This window comes from Podarcis gaigeae, assembly GCF_964106915.1.
Source record: "Podarcis gaigeae genome assembly, chromosome: 14".
In the NCBI taxonomy this organism is placed as follows: domain Eukaryota; kingdom Metazoa; phylum Chordata; class Lepidosauria; order Squamata; family Lacertidae; genus Podarcis; species Podarcis gaigeae.
The window spans coordinates 9,448,881-9,464,102 of record NC_139690.1 but is presented as its reverse complement, the minus strand read 5'-3'; the positions used below and the strand labels follow the sequence as shown (position 1 = coordinate 9,464,102).

Here is a 15,222-nt window from a genome sequence, read left to right as displayed (position 1 = left end):
TTTACTGTTCCTGACCAGATCTTGGTGGGATAAGAACTCAAGGTGTGTTGGGTGGGGGGGGGGTAGGCAGATTTGGGGTGGGGGGCAGATAGAGCCCTGGGTGTATCTGATGGTAACAGTCTCTCTTGAACAACCTGCAGCTCTGAACACACCTCTCTTTAGAGAGTATGTGCCTCTTTGCTGCTATTCCTCCAAATTTGTGCAGAACCCAGGTGGTTTCTATAGCATGAGGAATTTGAGAGGCGCTTTTAGTTCAATTTTCTAGCTAGGATGTCACAAGGGTGAAACTGATACAGACTGCCAGTGATCCCAAAGAGTCAACTTGTTATAACATGCATTTCAGCAGCCCAGCTTAGGATCCAAAAGATTTTATTTGTAGGTGCACTAATTTCCAGGTGAGATCCTTAGCTTCAGTTTTGCTACTGCAGGAATCTGGTTCTTTCAGTAGCTTTGAGGAAGATGTCTATCCCTGGCTTCACACGTTTGCTAACGGAGGTGTCTTATGTCTGTATTTTTTGAATGTCTCGTTTAAACTGGGAGTGGGGTTGGACTCCAACTCCCATCAGCCTGAGCCAGCATTGCCAATGGTTGGGGATGATGGGAGATGTAGTCTATCCATATCTGGAGAGCCACAGGTTCCCTGCCTCTGGGGAAACGCAGTATCTTTTGCTCACATTGCCTTTCCAAGGGAGCTTCAGTTTTTACCTCATTTTGGCTTTTATCCCTGGCAAATGGTTTCCCCCTCCAAATCACTTGGCAGAAGTGCCTTTCTTTTAAAGTAATTAAGTTGAACCTGGTTAGTAAACACAATATACTTCCTCCCCTCTTCCCTCGGGCTCATTGCCATTATTTCCAAAGAATGATGTTATGTATTAAAATATAGTCCTGAATAAACTGTAACAGCTTTTTTTTTGAAGCCTGTTCTTGGAAAAGTCTTTGTGGGGTATGTTGGGAGAGAATCCTGCTCAAAATGCTGGAGTGTTGCTGCTAGTGTGGATACGAAACACTGCTGAACTAGATGCAGCAGTGGTGTGGGGTTAAAACAGCTTCATATGTTCATAATATTTCCCCCCCTATTGGTAGAAGCTCCATGAGAAGGCACCATGCTGACTACACCATAGCTTTTCTTTAGGAAATAGCAAAAATAAGCAGGTTACTTAAGATTCTTCTGAAAGCCTTTAAAACGAGAATAAAACAAGAGAACACATAATGTGTAACTCCTGGGATCCCTGACCATTGGCTGCCCTTGCTGAGACTGAATTGGGAGACTGTTCCCAACCCTGCTCTAGTTTTCACTTGCATCAGCCAGCAATAAATCACAGCTTGCGAGTTGGAGTTAACCCTTTATTATCTATAACACGATCGATATAGGAGTGTCAGGCCTAATGCGCACAGCAACTCCTCTCCAGTAGCTCTTGCCCTGATGAAAGGTAAAAAAAGGTAAAGGACCCCTGGACGGTTAAGTCCAGTGAAAGGCAACTACAGTGGTACCTCGGGTTACAGATGCTTCAGGTTATGCGATTTTGGGTTGCGCACTGCGCCGAACCTAGAAGTACCAGAATGGGTTACTTCCGGGTTTCGGTGGTAGCGCATGCGCAGAGCACCAAATCGTGACCCGCGTGTGCGCAGACACGGTGCTGTGGGTTGCGAACGCTGAGGGTTGCAAATGTGCCTCCTGCACGAATCATGTTCGCAACCCGAGGTTCCACTGTATAGGGTTGTGGCGCTCATCTCGCTTCAGGCCAAGGGAGCTGGCATTTGTCCACAGGCAGCTTTCTGGGTCATGTGGCCAGCATGGCTTAACCGCTTCTGGCGCAACGGGACACCGTGATGGAAACCAGAGTGTGCAGAAACACCATTTACCTTCCCGCCACAGTGGTACCTCTTTATCTACTTGCACTGGCATGCTTTTAAACTGCTAGGTTGGCAGGAGCTAGGAAAGAGCAATGGGAGTTCACCCTGTCACAGGGATTCGAACCGCCAACTTTCTGATCGGCAAGCCCTAGGCTCTGTGGTTTAACCCACAGCGCCACCCGTGTCCCCCCAAAGAAGGTAGTGGTGGTCAAACCCCCCCCCAATTATTTTATGATTGTCAGTTTTATACATTTAAGTTTTTTATAATCGTTTTAACATTTTAAAACTCGACTTCCTTTCCCACCTTTCTGCGATTCCTTAAATTTGTCTTTTATATTTTCTGCATATTCCAAATTGTGGTGGTGGTCAGCTTTAAAAGAGGATTAAGCAAATTCATGGAATTCCTTTTGGGGATAATAGGGACAGAACTACCCAAACTGTATAGAAATCTATTCATGTATGCGACTACAGCGGCAAGAATGTTACTCACCCCAAAATGGAAAGAAGTAGAAGTCCCAGAGAAAGAAGAATGGATACAAAAATGCAGAAATGGCAAAACTTACTGGAAAAATAAGAAATCAAGATAACAAACTTCTAATAAAGGAATGAAAATCGTTTATGGAATATTTACAAACTGTTAACAGATAAGAACATTGGCAGGATTATTGTAAATAAATTAGCAAATTAAGTTAATTTGGATATGCAGAAAATATTAAAAATAAATTTAAGGAACTGCAAAAAAGGGGGGGGGGAGGAAGTCGAGTTGTGAAATGTTAAAATGATTGTAAAATTATTGAAATGTATAAAACTGAAAATCATAAAAAAGGTAAATTCGTGGAAGACCATGCTATGTCTTACCTCCACTGTCAGAAGTGCTATGCCCCTGAATATCAGTTTCCACAGGTATCTGGTCAGCCACTGTGAGAACAGGAAGTTGGAGTAGTTGGGTCATTCGCCAAATCTGGCAGGATCATCTTATGTGGAAGGGGTCACCTGATGCTGTGTGCTGCCATGCCATCTCTGCTTCCTCTGATGTGATCTTGTCAGATGGGTGGTAACATAAATGATGTCCTCTACTGTACATGGTTTCCCTTTAAGGGGCATGTAAGTGTGTTGGTGGTAGTGGGGCATTATAATGGGGGCATAGGGCCTTCTTGGTAGTGGCGCCCACCCTGTGGAATGCCCTCCCAACAGATGTCAAGGAAATAAACAACTATCTGACTTTTAGAAGATATCTGAAGGCAACCCTGTATCAGGAAATTTTTAATATCGAATGTTTTACCATTTTTTTATGTGCTATAAGCCACCCAGGGAGGCTGGGGAAACCCAGCCAGATGGGCAGGGCATAAATAATAAAATTATTATTATAAAAATTATAGTAAATCCATGCATTTTGTTGATGAAAGGATTTCTAATATCAAAGGGCTTCTAATATAAACCTTAGTAGTAAGATAAAATGTACTTCTCTAAAGCACCACGTTGACTCTGCTTCCAGCAATGATTTGCTTGGTTGTGAAAACAGTTGAATGAACAGCAATTTATGGCAGTCGCAGTCCAATAAAAGTCAATACAAGCACAGTGGACTGCATAATGAAAGTTCAAACTGTGGGAGTGGAAAATAGATCCGAGCCGTGTGTGGGCAATTAACAAAAGAATCAGCTAAGCATCTAGATTCAAAACACGGGGCACTGCACACTCTTTGGTGGGAGAGCGTTCCCAGCAAAGTTAAAAACACTATTATAGAGTTAACCAGCAGCATAGTGTGGAATACAAGTTGTTAAACACTTTTGCAGACCCTGTTTAGTCTGCTTTATAGGTCTTGCCCCCGCTCTCTACCCCTCTAGCAAAGCACAGGCCACACACTGTTGAGTAAGTTTTTAAAGTTTTACTTACTAAATCAAAAGCTCTTGTTCATGGGTTATTCCTTGCAGCAACATGGAGAACACAGGTGGATTATTATTGGGTGTGAAATACACAGTATAGTTCAACTATGCAGTCTGAATCATTGTATCATAAATTGTAGAGTTGGAAGGGGCTCCAAGGGTCAGCTAGTCCAACCCCCTGAACTCCACCTGCTCTGTGCCTGTGTGATCAGAGTCCTTGGAGAGTCTATTCAGAGCTATGTACTAATATATGGCAGTTGAGAGTAAAAGCATACGGAAGCGCCCTTGGGCTAAGTCAGGGGTCAGCAAACCTTTTCAGCAGGGGGACGGTCCACTGTCCCTCAGACCTTGTGGGAGGGCAGATGATATTTTGAAAAATACTGTAAATAAATGAACAAATTCCTATGCCCCTCAAATAAGCCAGAGATGCATTTTAAATAAAAGGGCACATTCTACTCATGTAAAAACATGCTGATTCCCAGTCTGTCTGCAAGCCAGATTGAGAAGGCGATTGGGCCGGATCCGGCCCCTGGGCCTTAGTTTGCCTACCCATGGGCTAAGTGTTTTCAGGATAAAGTACCTTCTACAATTGGATTGAAGACTTATATACAAACTTGCAAAATATGAACAACTTACATATAAACGCAGACTTGCCGTGGACAAATTCACTGATATGTGGAATCCATTCTTACAAATACTGCAATAGGTTAAGATCTGGTGAAGTACAATACAGTGGTACCTTGGGTTACATACGCTTCAGGTTACAGACTCCGCTAACCCAGAAATATTACCTCAGGTTAAGAACTTTGCTTCAGGATGAGAACAGAAATCGTGCTCCGGTGGCGCGGCAGCAGCGGGAGGCCCCATTAGCTAAAGTGGTGCTTCAGGTTAAGAACAGTTTCAGGTTAAGAGCAGACCTCCAGAATGAATTAAGTTCTTAACCCGAGGTACCACTGTAACAACATTGTAAAATACAGAGTTTTGGGTTCCCCCTCCCCCCTTTATTTACCCTTCTACATGGGTTCTGTTTCTCTCTCTCTTTTATTTACATCTCACCATGTTTAGTGCCCATATAATTATGTGCTTTTTGCACTTTCAATAAGGATTTTTTTTCTTTTTTAAAAAAAGACAGGATAAAGTCCTAGCGAGTCAAGCTGCATTGTCTCCAGCTGAGGCTCATTGCTCTTATTCCTTCTCTACAGCTGGCAGGGGAGGCAAGGCTGCTTGGAACGTAAGGCAGCTGTGAAAGGGCTGGTTCTGCAGCATTTAAAGCCTTCTTCTCCTGCCCTGGCCCTCTTTGGGACACAGTGGGTGGTGGGTTAATTTTGCAGTCAGAATGGGGCTGTTAGCTTCTGTTAGTGGTGTGCTGTTGTTGTGTGTAGTAATTAGTGTGGTGGACATCGCAGGCCCTTGGGAGTTGTCTGGGGATGATCTAGTTTGGAGATCTCCTTCCAGGACTGTCCCTCCAGTGGGACAGCCTCGTGGCTCAGTCTTGTCTCAGCCTTCACCCTGGGCTTGGGTGGACGTTCCCCAGCTGAGGGCTTTATCCCTCCTGACTCCCGTGACTGTGCATTGCATGGAGGCTCAGGTGGTGGTAACTGTGAACAGGGACCTGTTTGGGACAAGGAGGCTCATCCAAGCTGAGGACCTGATCCTGGGCTCTCTTGGTTGCCCATACACCTCCCTTGACAATGCAGAGAATTTGGTGGTCTTTGAAGCTGGGCTCCATGAGTGTGGCAGCATCTTACAGGTAAGGCGGACTTATGAAATGCACGTGCTTCTTGAGTTCCTTGAGCTTCTTTTAGTTGTTGTAAAGTAACAAGAAAAGCCTAATGAGTAAAGAAGTAAAATGGGGGTGGAAAGACTCTTCATATTTCTGATTTTCCGACTGTGGCTACTGTTTGTTTATGTGGTTAAAAAGATACTGCCCGTGCATGAGAGGGAGGTATTGATGGCTTTGGGGGAACCCTAATATTGGACATGGGTGGCACTGTAGTCTAAACCACTGAGCCTTGGGCTTGCCGATCGAAAGGTTGGTGGTTCGAATCCCTGCGATGGGGTGAGCTCCCGTTGCTCGGTCCCAGCTCCTGCCCACCTAGCAGTTCGAAAGCATGTCAAAGTGCAAGTAGATAAATAGGTACCGCTCTGGCGGGAAGGTAAATGGCGTTTCCGTGCGCTGCTCTGGTTTGCCACATGACCCAGAAGCTGTCTGAGGACAAACGCTGGCTCCCTCAGCCAGTAAAGTGAGATGAGCGCCGCAACCCCAGAGTCGTTCACGACTGGACTTAACTGTCAGGGATCCTTTACCTTTTTAAATATTTGCAGAAATATAAATGCTTTAACGAACCCTGGAACTGTAAAATGCTTGGTAATGTGTTGTTTTTTAATGGGGCAGGTAAAGGTGAGAAAAGGGATGTGGGTGGTCCTAGGTTCTTTGTGTCCATGTGCTAAGCCCTGCAGAAGGCCACCTCTGCATGGTCCCTCACTATCCTCCTACATTATAACAGTCGATGGAGAGGACATCCCTCTGGGGTGATTGCACCTCCATACATTTAATAGGGTATATATATTGAAACTAGCAATGGAATGATAATAGAATTGCAGAGTTGGGAGAGATCCAAGGGTCAAGTCCATATTTTTAAGATGGCATTTATTTTTAGGAATATGATGTGTTTATATGAGCCAACAATAGTTTGAGCAGCCTTCTCTACCCTGGTGCCCTCCAGATGTGGTGGACTCCCAACTCCCATCAGCCCCAACTAGAGCAGATGATGGGAATTGGAGTCCATAACATCTGGAGAGCACCAGGTTGATAAAGCCTGTTGTGAATCTATATTTGCCACTACTCTTCTCCTTCCAGATGACTCCAGACTCTCTTGTCTATAGCATAAGCCTCTACTATAGTCCAAAACTTGGAAGAAACTCTCAAATCATCAGGACCAGCCCAGCTGAAGTTCCTATTGAATGTCACTATCCAAGGTGAGTGGCTCTTTGTTCTCTGATCACACCTTCCCAATGACTGTTCCTTGGAGAACTGGTTGATCAGTGAAGACTGTCCCTTTCAGGAAAGACAATGTGAGCAGCAAGTCCATCAGGCCAACGTGGATTCCTTTCAGCTCTACCATTTCTGCAGAAGCAAGGTTGGCTTTCTCATTGCGTCTGATGAACGGTAGGTGGCAGCCTTGGGGAAAATACTGTCTACTTCATAAGTTGGGACGAGGAACCTTTTTTTTAGTCCAAGGGCTTCAAGGGCTGTATGTCGGTGATGGGTGAGGCTAGAGGAAAAAGTGTGGAGTAATGAATATAAATCTTAACTTTTGTACAGTAGGCTACCCCAATCTCTGAGCGATGCAAGATTTCAGGTGCTTGCATAGGGCACTTGTATTATCCCATCCCTGTATTAAGATAAGGCTTGCCTTCTAGATGACTGGAGTGCAGAGAGAACCATTAACAGGTATCAGTTGGGAGATGCCATGCACATCCAGGCTGATGTCAACACTGAGAACCACGTGGTTCTGAAGCTCTTCGTTGACAACTGTGTGGCCACGCTGAGCCCAGACAGAGACTCTTCTCCCAGTTATGCTATAATTGACTTCAATGGGTAAGTTTGTCTTTCTTGCCAGGATCTCTGGGTTGCATTTATTTGGCTGTCAACTACTGGGACACTGTTGGTAACCATGTGTTTTGTCTTAGATGCCTGGTTGATGGGAGATCAGATGACTCCAGTTCAGCCTTTGTGTCCCCAAGACACAGACAAGATTCTCTCCAGTTCACAGTTGATGCCTTCCAGTTTGCAGGAGATAATGAAGGCTTGGTGAGACATTACTGAACACAGCAAGCTTCTTGATCTGGCACATTTTGCAGCAATTGGCATTTTTTTTTAAAAAAATCCCCATGAAAGTTCACCAGCATTTTAGTGTGAATTTATTGTAATAAATACATTTTATATGCAGTTTTGACTAATGTATACATTCTTGCAAGGACACCCCCTTTTTTGTATGTTGTTTTCATTAATATCTTGGTTTTTTAAAATCCACTTTCCTTAATGTGTGCGATTTTGTAATTGTCAGCTGGGATAGCTCAGTTGGTAGAGTATGAGACTTTTAAACTCAGGGTTGTGGGTTTGAGCCCCACATTGGGCAAAAGATTCCTGCATTGCAGGGGTTGGACTAGATGACCCTCGTGGTCCCTTCCAGCTCTACAGTTGTATGTTTCTAGGAGAACTGCATTGCAAACATTCAAATCGGTGCAGATTTTGAAGGATAGCTGCATTTCAGTTCTCATATTATTTAGGGATGTGCAAATTTGGAAGATTTGCCTTTGAATGTGTATAGAATTGAATTTCTCCTCCATCCCTACCTACAGGAAAAGCAGGGCATGGATGAAAGGGGCTTTGCAGGTAATGCCAGTCAGCTGACTGTCAATGCCTGCAAAAGCCCCTTGCACAGTGCTTCCCAAGGGCAAACTACCGTATTTTTCGTCCTATAGGGCGCACTGGCCCATAGGTCACACCTCGTTTTTTGGGGGGGAAATGAATAATAAAAAAATTATTCCCCCCCCAGCCGCAGCTGCCGCCCCAAGCCTTGTGCACACCTGCCTGAAGCACGGGGCACCCTCTGGAGGGCTCCGCGTGCTTCGGGCTGCAGGCTGCCGCCCCAAGCCTGGCGCGCCCGGCGGGACCTCCTGCCGGGCGCGCAAGGCTTGCAGACACTAGCCTGAAGCACGGGGAGCCCTCCAGAGGGCTCCGCGTGCTTCCGGCTGCAGGCTGCCGCCTGGCAGGACCTCCTTCGGGTGGCAGGCTGCCGCCCCAAGCCTTGCGCGCTCGGCGGGACCTCCCGCCGGGTGCGCATCGCTTGCAGACACTCGCCGGGGCTGCAGGCTGCTGCCCCCAAGCCTTGTGAGCCCGCAGGAACTCCCGCCGGGCTTGCAAGGCTTGCAGACAGCTTCCTGAAGCCTGGAGAGCGAGAGGGGTCGTTGCGCACTGATGCCTCTCACTCTCCAGGCTTCAGCGAAAGCCTGCATTCGCCCCATAGGACGCACACACGTTTCCCCTTCATTTTTGGAGGGGAAAAAGTGCGTCTTATGGGGCGAAAAATACGGTACTGGCTAACTTCCTTGTGCCTCCTGTACTTTGAAGGCTAGAGAGGCTGCGTTGTACACTATGGATTCCAGATATAGCCACACGCTGTGTTTTTAGCCTTTTATTGGGCTGTTGTTTTTATTCTGATTATATATTTTGTGGTTTTATATTTTGATTTTGTTCTGTGAACTACCCTGAGACCTCTGGGAATAGGGCGGTCTATAAATTCAATACTGTATATAAATAAAATAATAGAACTAGCTCGTTGGTAAAGCCACTGTGACAGAATTGTTTGAGCATGAGTGTGGGGCAATCTGTGGTTCTCCAGATATGGATGGACTAGAACTCTCATTATCCCTGACCTTTGGTCATACTGGCTGGAGCTGATGGCACTTGGAGCCCAATGGCATTTGGAGAGCATTGAGTTGCTCAATAGGCTGCAATGCAGGAAAGTCCAATGGTCCTTCTTTGGGGTCCCCCCTCACTTTCTCCCCCCTCACTTTCTCCAGGTCTACATTACTTGCCACTTGAAAGTCACAGCAGCTGATCAGCCTCTTGGTCCTCAGAACAAGGCTTGCTCTTTCAATAAAGCAAGGAACAGGTGAGGGAAGCAGCTGAGGACCGCGGAGGGTGGGGCTGTCTGAGAAGCTGAGAGCAGCATGGGATGAGTGATTCCTGTACCCCCCCTTTTGCTGCAGCTGGACTCCCATTGAAGGTGCTGCAGACATCTGCAGCTGCTGTGAGAGGAGGAACTGTATGCCACCTGGAGGCCGGTCTGGAAGGATGGATCCCTGGTGGAGAGAGACGAGAGGACGCTTCCAGAGAGATGCTCCTGTTATTGTGCATGGTAAATTCTGTGTCCAGAGCAACTTATGGAACAGGGGTGGTGACTCCAGGACATGAGGCCTTGCTTCCTAAATAACAATTAGGCATGGGTCAAAAAAGCTTCCTATTGGCTCTAATTTTTCAGAGGACAAAAAGGCAACTGGTTCCAGTCAACTGCTCTTGCCATCCAAGATGTTTCTCCTAATGTTCAGCCAATGACTACCCTCCTCCTGGGACTTAACCCCATTAGAGCTCATCCTGTTCCCACCACCCCCTGCTGTCACCAACCCCTCTGCATCGTCAGTGTCTAGATTGGCTATAATTGTCCCATAGGAGGAAATGTGTTAAAAGGAGCTTAACTCGAACCTGATGAAAATAAGTTTCTAGGCTTTCATGCTTTCGCAGGTGACCCTTCGGTGGGAAGAGCAGAGGCTGACGTGGTGATAGGACCTGTTGTCCTGGGTGTCCCAAAGAGTTTGGGGCATCTTCCTGAAAACCAAAGAACCATAGGGGCAATGGAAGAAGGTAAGGCTGCAGTTTTGGGTGGCAATTTTGCATGCAGAAAGTCTGCTGTTCAACCCCTTGCGTCTCTAGGTAGGGCTAAAAAAGACCTCTGCCTGACACTTAGAGAGCTGGCAGTCATAGAATCATAGAATTAGAGTCATCTAATTCAACTCCCTGCAATCTTTTTGCCCATGGTAGGTGATAGTAAAGGGACGTGGGTGGTGCTGTGGGTTAAATCACAGAGCCTAGGGCTTGCCAATCAGGAGGTTGGCGGTTCGAATCCCCACGACGGGGTGAGTTCCCGTTGCTGGGTCCCTGCTCCTGCCAACCTAGCAGTTCAAAAGCTTGTCAAAGTGCAAGTAGATAAATAGGTACCGCTCCGGCGGGAAGGTAAACGGCGTTTCCATGTGCTGCTCTGGTTCGCCAGAAGCGGCTTAGTCATGCTGGCCACATGACCCAGAAGCTGTACGCCGGCTCCCTCGGCCAGTAAAGCGAGATGAGTGCTGCAACTCCAGAGTCATCTGTGACTGGACCTAATGGTCAGAGGTCCCTTTACCTTTACTTAGGTGATAGTAGGCCAGATAAATAGTCTGGCTTTGTATAAGGCATCATACAGTGCAATTCTAACCATGTCTACTTAGAAGTCAATCCCATGGGGTTCATTGGAGTGTACTTCCAGCTAACTGTGGTTAGGATTGTAGCCTTGGATGGACTCCTAGTTCCAAGGTGACCTGAAGCAGCTGTGTATGTTCTAAGGCAGCTATGTTAACCATAGTAAAGTGCTAGCCAGGAGAGTAAGCAGGTTTGGCCTTGTGAGTCTTGGGGGGAACGGGACGACTGCAGCTGCCTGGAGTTCTAAATCAGTTGGCCTCCAATGGAATGACTTTTTCCTGGGAAGGGAGAAGGTGTGGCCCTTGACCACCTGTCTTCACCATGTGGTGGGTGAATGTGGCCTGTCCAGGTCATGTAACATCAGATCCAGAAGGACTGTCCTCAATGATGGGCTGCAATGTGCAATGATGGTGAAGGTCCTCCTGGCAAATGACATTTCCATGAGCGGAAACGTGTAAATTGCATAGCTGTATGGTAGTGCACAGGATGCGGGTGGCGCTGTGGCTTAAACCACAGAGCCTAGGACTTGCCGATCAGAGGGTCAGCAGTTCGAATCCCCACGACAGGGTGAGCTCCCGTTGCTCCATCCCTGCTCCTGCCAACCTAGCAGTTCGAAAGCACCTCAAAGTGCAAGTAGATAAATAGGTACCACTCTGGCAGGAAGCTAAACGGTGTTTCTGTGTGCTGCTCTGGTTTGCCAGAAGCGGCTTAGTCATGCTGGCCACATTACAGCTGTACGCCGGCTCCCTCGGCCAATAAAGTGAGATGAGCGCTGCAACCCCAGAGCCGGCAACGACTGGACCTAATGGTCAAGGGTCCCTTTACCTTTACCTCATGCTCTAAACACAGAAGGGCCCATATTCAATCTCCACTTTTCTTTCTCAGGTACCCATGAGATGTCTCTGTTGACAATGGCAGGACTGTCCATAGCAACTGCCTTCCTAGCTTTGACATTGGGGATTCTTGGATATCTCGTTGCCTGCAAGAAAAATAGCCGCTCCAATTCTACTCCAATCTCAGAGCTTTCTGGAAAAGCTGTGTAAAATAAAATAAAAATAAAAATGGGTGAACTTGACTGTGACTTGCAGTCTTCTTCTGTAATGGAAAGGGGGGTATGTAATTGGGGTAGCCAATAGGATGGTGCCCCCCAAGAAGCCGTTGGTCTACAGTGCCCATCAGCCCCAGCCAGCATGATCAATAGTTGGAGATGATGGGAGGTGCATTCTAGGGACACCTGGGAGGCCACTGGTTCCCCACTCTTGAATTAGGTTGCTCAGTTACTCATGATGGCTTTATTCACATGTTGGTTTATTCAATTTCCCTGAAGCTTCCTCAGCTGTTAATTTCCACATGATATTTGAGCTTTCAAGCGATGTCCAAATGTAATGCTAAGAGTTGCATGGGCATCTGTGCCATGTCTAAAAAGTGTGTGGTAGCCCTGACAACTCGCTCCCCTCCCTAAATTGCTGCAGCAAAGCTCCTCACGGGGTCTCTGCCATGGGAGCATATTCACCCAGTGCTTTTCAAGCTGCACTGGCTCCCGGTGGAGTACAGGGTCAGATTTAAGGTGCTGCTTTTGACCTTTAAAGCCCTTCACGGCCTAGGACCCTCGTACCTATGGGACCGCCTCTCCTGGTATGCCCCACGGAGAGCCTCAAGGTCCATAAATAGCAACACCCTAGTGGTCCCAGGCCCTAAAGAAGTTAGATTAGCTTCAACCAGAGCCAGGGCCTTTTCAACACTGGCTCCGACCTGGTGGAACGCTCTGCCTCATGAGACCAGGGCCCTGCAGGATCTGATTTCTTTCCGCAGGGCCTGTAAGACAGAGTTGTTCCGCCTGGCCTTTGGCTTGGAGCCAATTTGATTCCCCCCCTCTCTCTTTTCTCCCCCTTTCTTTTCCTTCTCCTCCTGCGATGAGGCTACATTTTAATATTTTAATGTTCCATTATTTTAATGTATTTTATTTTTGTTTTTAAGTTGTAACCATTCATCTTGTTTTTATTATTGCTTGTAAGCCTCTCTGAGCCCGGCCTTGGCTGGGGAGGGCGGGGTATAAATAAAAAAATATTATTATTAAATAACACTGTGGTAACTCCATTCTCTAGAGTCTACAAATGCAGTAACATGACTTGATGGCTGGAGTCACTAGATCCAAGTATCTATGGCAGAGCTTTATTTTGTTCACCTTGAAAGGATGCAAGGATGAGAATCTATCCACCTCAGTGTTGTCCAACCAAGGGGACCTCTTGAATGGGTAGGCTTGTAGTTTAAACAGTGTCCAAGTGATCTCTGGAGGTAGCTGAAATAAATGATAGTTAAATCGAGAATGAGCAAAAGGAGAGGGGATTATTCTCTTTCTACCATCATAAGAGGTTAATATTTTTCCAAGATGCACCCCTGGAACAGGTGTGGGGGAACCTTTGGCCTTCCATATTTTTCTGAGCAAAGGCTATTTCTGGATTTAGAACACAGTGAACACACAGATTAGGTGAAAGCTGAATATATTGTTAATATCTGAAAGAAAGCTTAAAAAGCTTTATTTTCTTGCTGTCCTTCCTTTGGTTGCTGGCGGCCCCGAGAGCAATGGACTCTTGAAGCTGGAGCTTGGCCAGCCCACATCACTTTCCAAATCTAGTCTGCACTCAGGTTCTACCTGACAGAGTTGTTCTTCAGACTTATATACTGTTAGGTTTACATAAACCACACCAGGTATTCAGGTTATTGTTCAGCAGCCTGATGTTTATACATTCTTGTAAGGTAAAGGACTACTTTGCACTTGGCATGTAGCCCACATAAATCTCTCAAGTTCATCCATATGCTTTATGCCAGGTGGGACTGTAAGACCCTGCTAGGGGCTTATCCGAGAGATTAAAATTCCCAGGTGCTGCCATCTTGATATGTAAGTAACGTTGAGAGAATAGCATTTTATATAACCAGAGAAAAAGAATTAACTACTTAAAGGTCGCAGGTGCCACAAGATATCTAGGCATGAAGGAGCTAAACTCCTCAAACCCATAATGGTCTTCTGTGGTTTGCCCAACCACAAGGTTGAATTGCAACAACTAATATACCTGGCCATTGACCATGCTTGGTAGGGCTGATCAGAATTGTAGTTCAGCAGCATCCCTATTTAGAGATTTCTAAATTCCCCTTTCCCTCCATGGGTCATATTGTCAACCTTTTCAACTGCATATTATTCAGCAATCTATATTTTATGCCAGTCCATCTTGTCCATAATATTTGCTACATAACAAGTGTTAATGTTTTCATCTGCTTACAGTGGTCTCCCAGATAAGTTATAATCCTGCTCTAGAACTACTCTCTGAACTTAAACTTTGGGAACCAGAGCTCTTGCCCCCTTATCTTTTCAGTGGAATCTACACAAGTTTTCCTTCCACTGCTGAAGTGCTGAAAGCCAAGATCACATTGGTTGCCATTCTTCCATGGGCACTTGTTCGTGTTGATAATTGCCTATAGTGCAATACTAGAATAACATATACTACATATGGTTGATAAATCAATCAACCAACTTAAAGGGAGGAAAAGTTTATATAATGCCTACAATAGAATCGTAGCTAAAAAAGTTAGTACTTGCAAAACAAGCAAAAGTGACATAGAAGTGATTGTGCATGGGTAAGATCTTTCTTTTAAAAAATCGTTGAGCATAGGTTTTTAGCAGCAGATGTGCTTTATCGGGTTTCTTTTTTCTTTTTTGCAGGACAGTTAGACAAATGGCCAAAATAAAAGAAAAGGGGAAGAAGGGGAGTTACGTGACGTACTACAGAGGCACTCAGTTGTGCCCAAGATTGCAAGGGCCCCTCAAAGGATTGTGCCAGATCTTTGGCACTCTGGCATGACCTCTGATGAGATGGGAAAGTGTGCTGGGTTCATACACAGGGTCACACCAAAGTGCTGGACTTTTGGCACTCTGGTGCAACCCTGCTGATAAGCCCAGAGTGCCAGTATCAGACTGGAAAGCACACTGGACTTGTCAGCAGGTTTGTGCCAGAATGCCAAAGGTCCAGCACTCCACCATTTGAAGAGCCCAGCATACCAGTGCCTGCCCTCTCCCCCCTCTCTCTCCCCCCGTGTGTGTGTGTTTGTATGTGTGACATCACATATTGAGGAGGTCCAGCCCCTTGCCCAAAGATTTCAAGGGGGCTAATAGAGGGCCACTTTCAGCTTTTGGGCATTATGTTCCTCACCCCGGTTTTATTATGTGCTTTAAACATGGATGTTCTTTTAAAAAGTTTGCCCAACTGTTTTATGTACTTTGTAACCACTTATATACCTCTGATGAGATGAGAAAGTGTGCTGGGTTCGTACACAGGGTCACTCCAAAGTGCTGGACTTTTGGCACTCTGGTGTGACCCTGCTGATGAACCTAGAGTGCCAGTGTCAGACAGGAAGGTGAACTGGACTTGTCAGCAGGGTTGTGCCAGAATGCCAAAGGTCCAGCACTCC

General features: G+C 46.1%; 1 protein-coding gene across 1 annotated transcript; it reads left to right on the top strand.

Moving 5' to 3' along the window:
* The first annotated feature begins 4,962 nt into the window (after positions 1–4,962).
* Positions 4,963–11,805, top strand: LOC310831692 (zona pellucida sperm-binding protein 3-like). The gene is made up of 9 exons (XM_083712757.1): positions 4,963–5,487; positions 6,598–6,716; positions 6,803–6,906; positions 7,161–7,338; positions 7,431–7,551; positions 9,327–9,418; positions 9,516–9,664; positions 10,048–10,167; positions 11,644–11,805. The coding sequence occupies exons 1-9, from the start codon at positions 5,074–5,076 to the stop codon at positions 11,799–11,801; spliced, it is 1,455 nt and encodes a 484-aa protein (XP_083568883.1). The 5' UTR covers positions 4,963–5,073; the 3' UTR covers positions 11,802–11,805.
* The last annotated feature ends 3,417 nt before the right edge of the window (positions 11,806–15,222 follow it).

Coding starts and splice junctions, on each gene's coding strand:
- LOC310831692 (XM_083712757.1), top strand. CDS start 5,074: ATGGGGCTGTTAGCTTCTGTTAGTGGTGTGCTGTTGTTGTGTGTAGTA. Junction 6,717..6,802: donor ATTGAATGTCACTATCCAAG/GTGAGTGGCTCT, acceptor TGTCCCTTTCAG/GAAAGACAATGTGAGCAGCA. Junction 7,552..9,326: donor CAGGAGATAATGAAGGCTTG/GTGAGACATTAC, acceptor CACTTTCTCCAG/GTCTACATTACTTGCCACTT.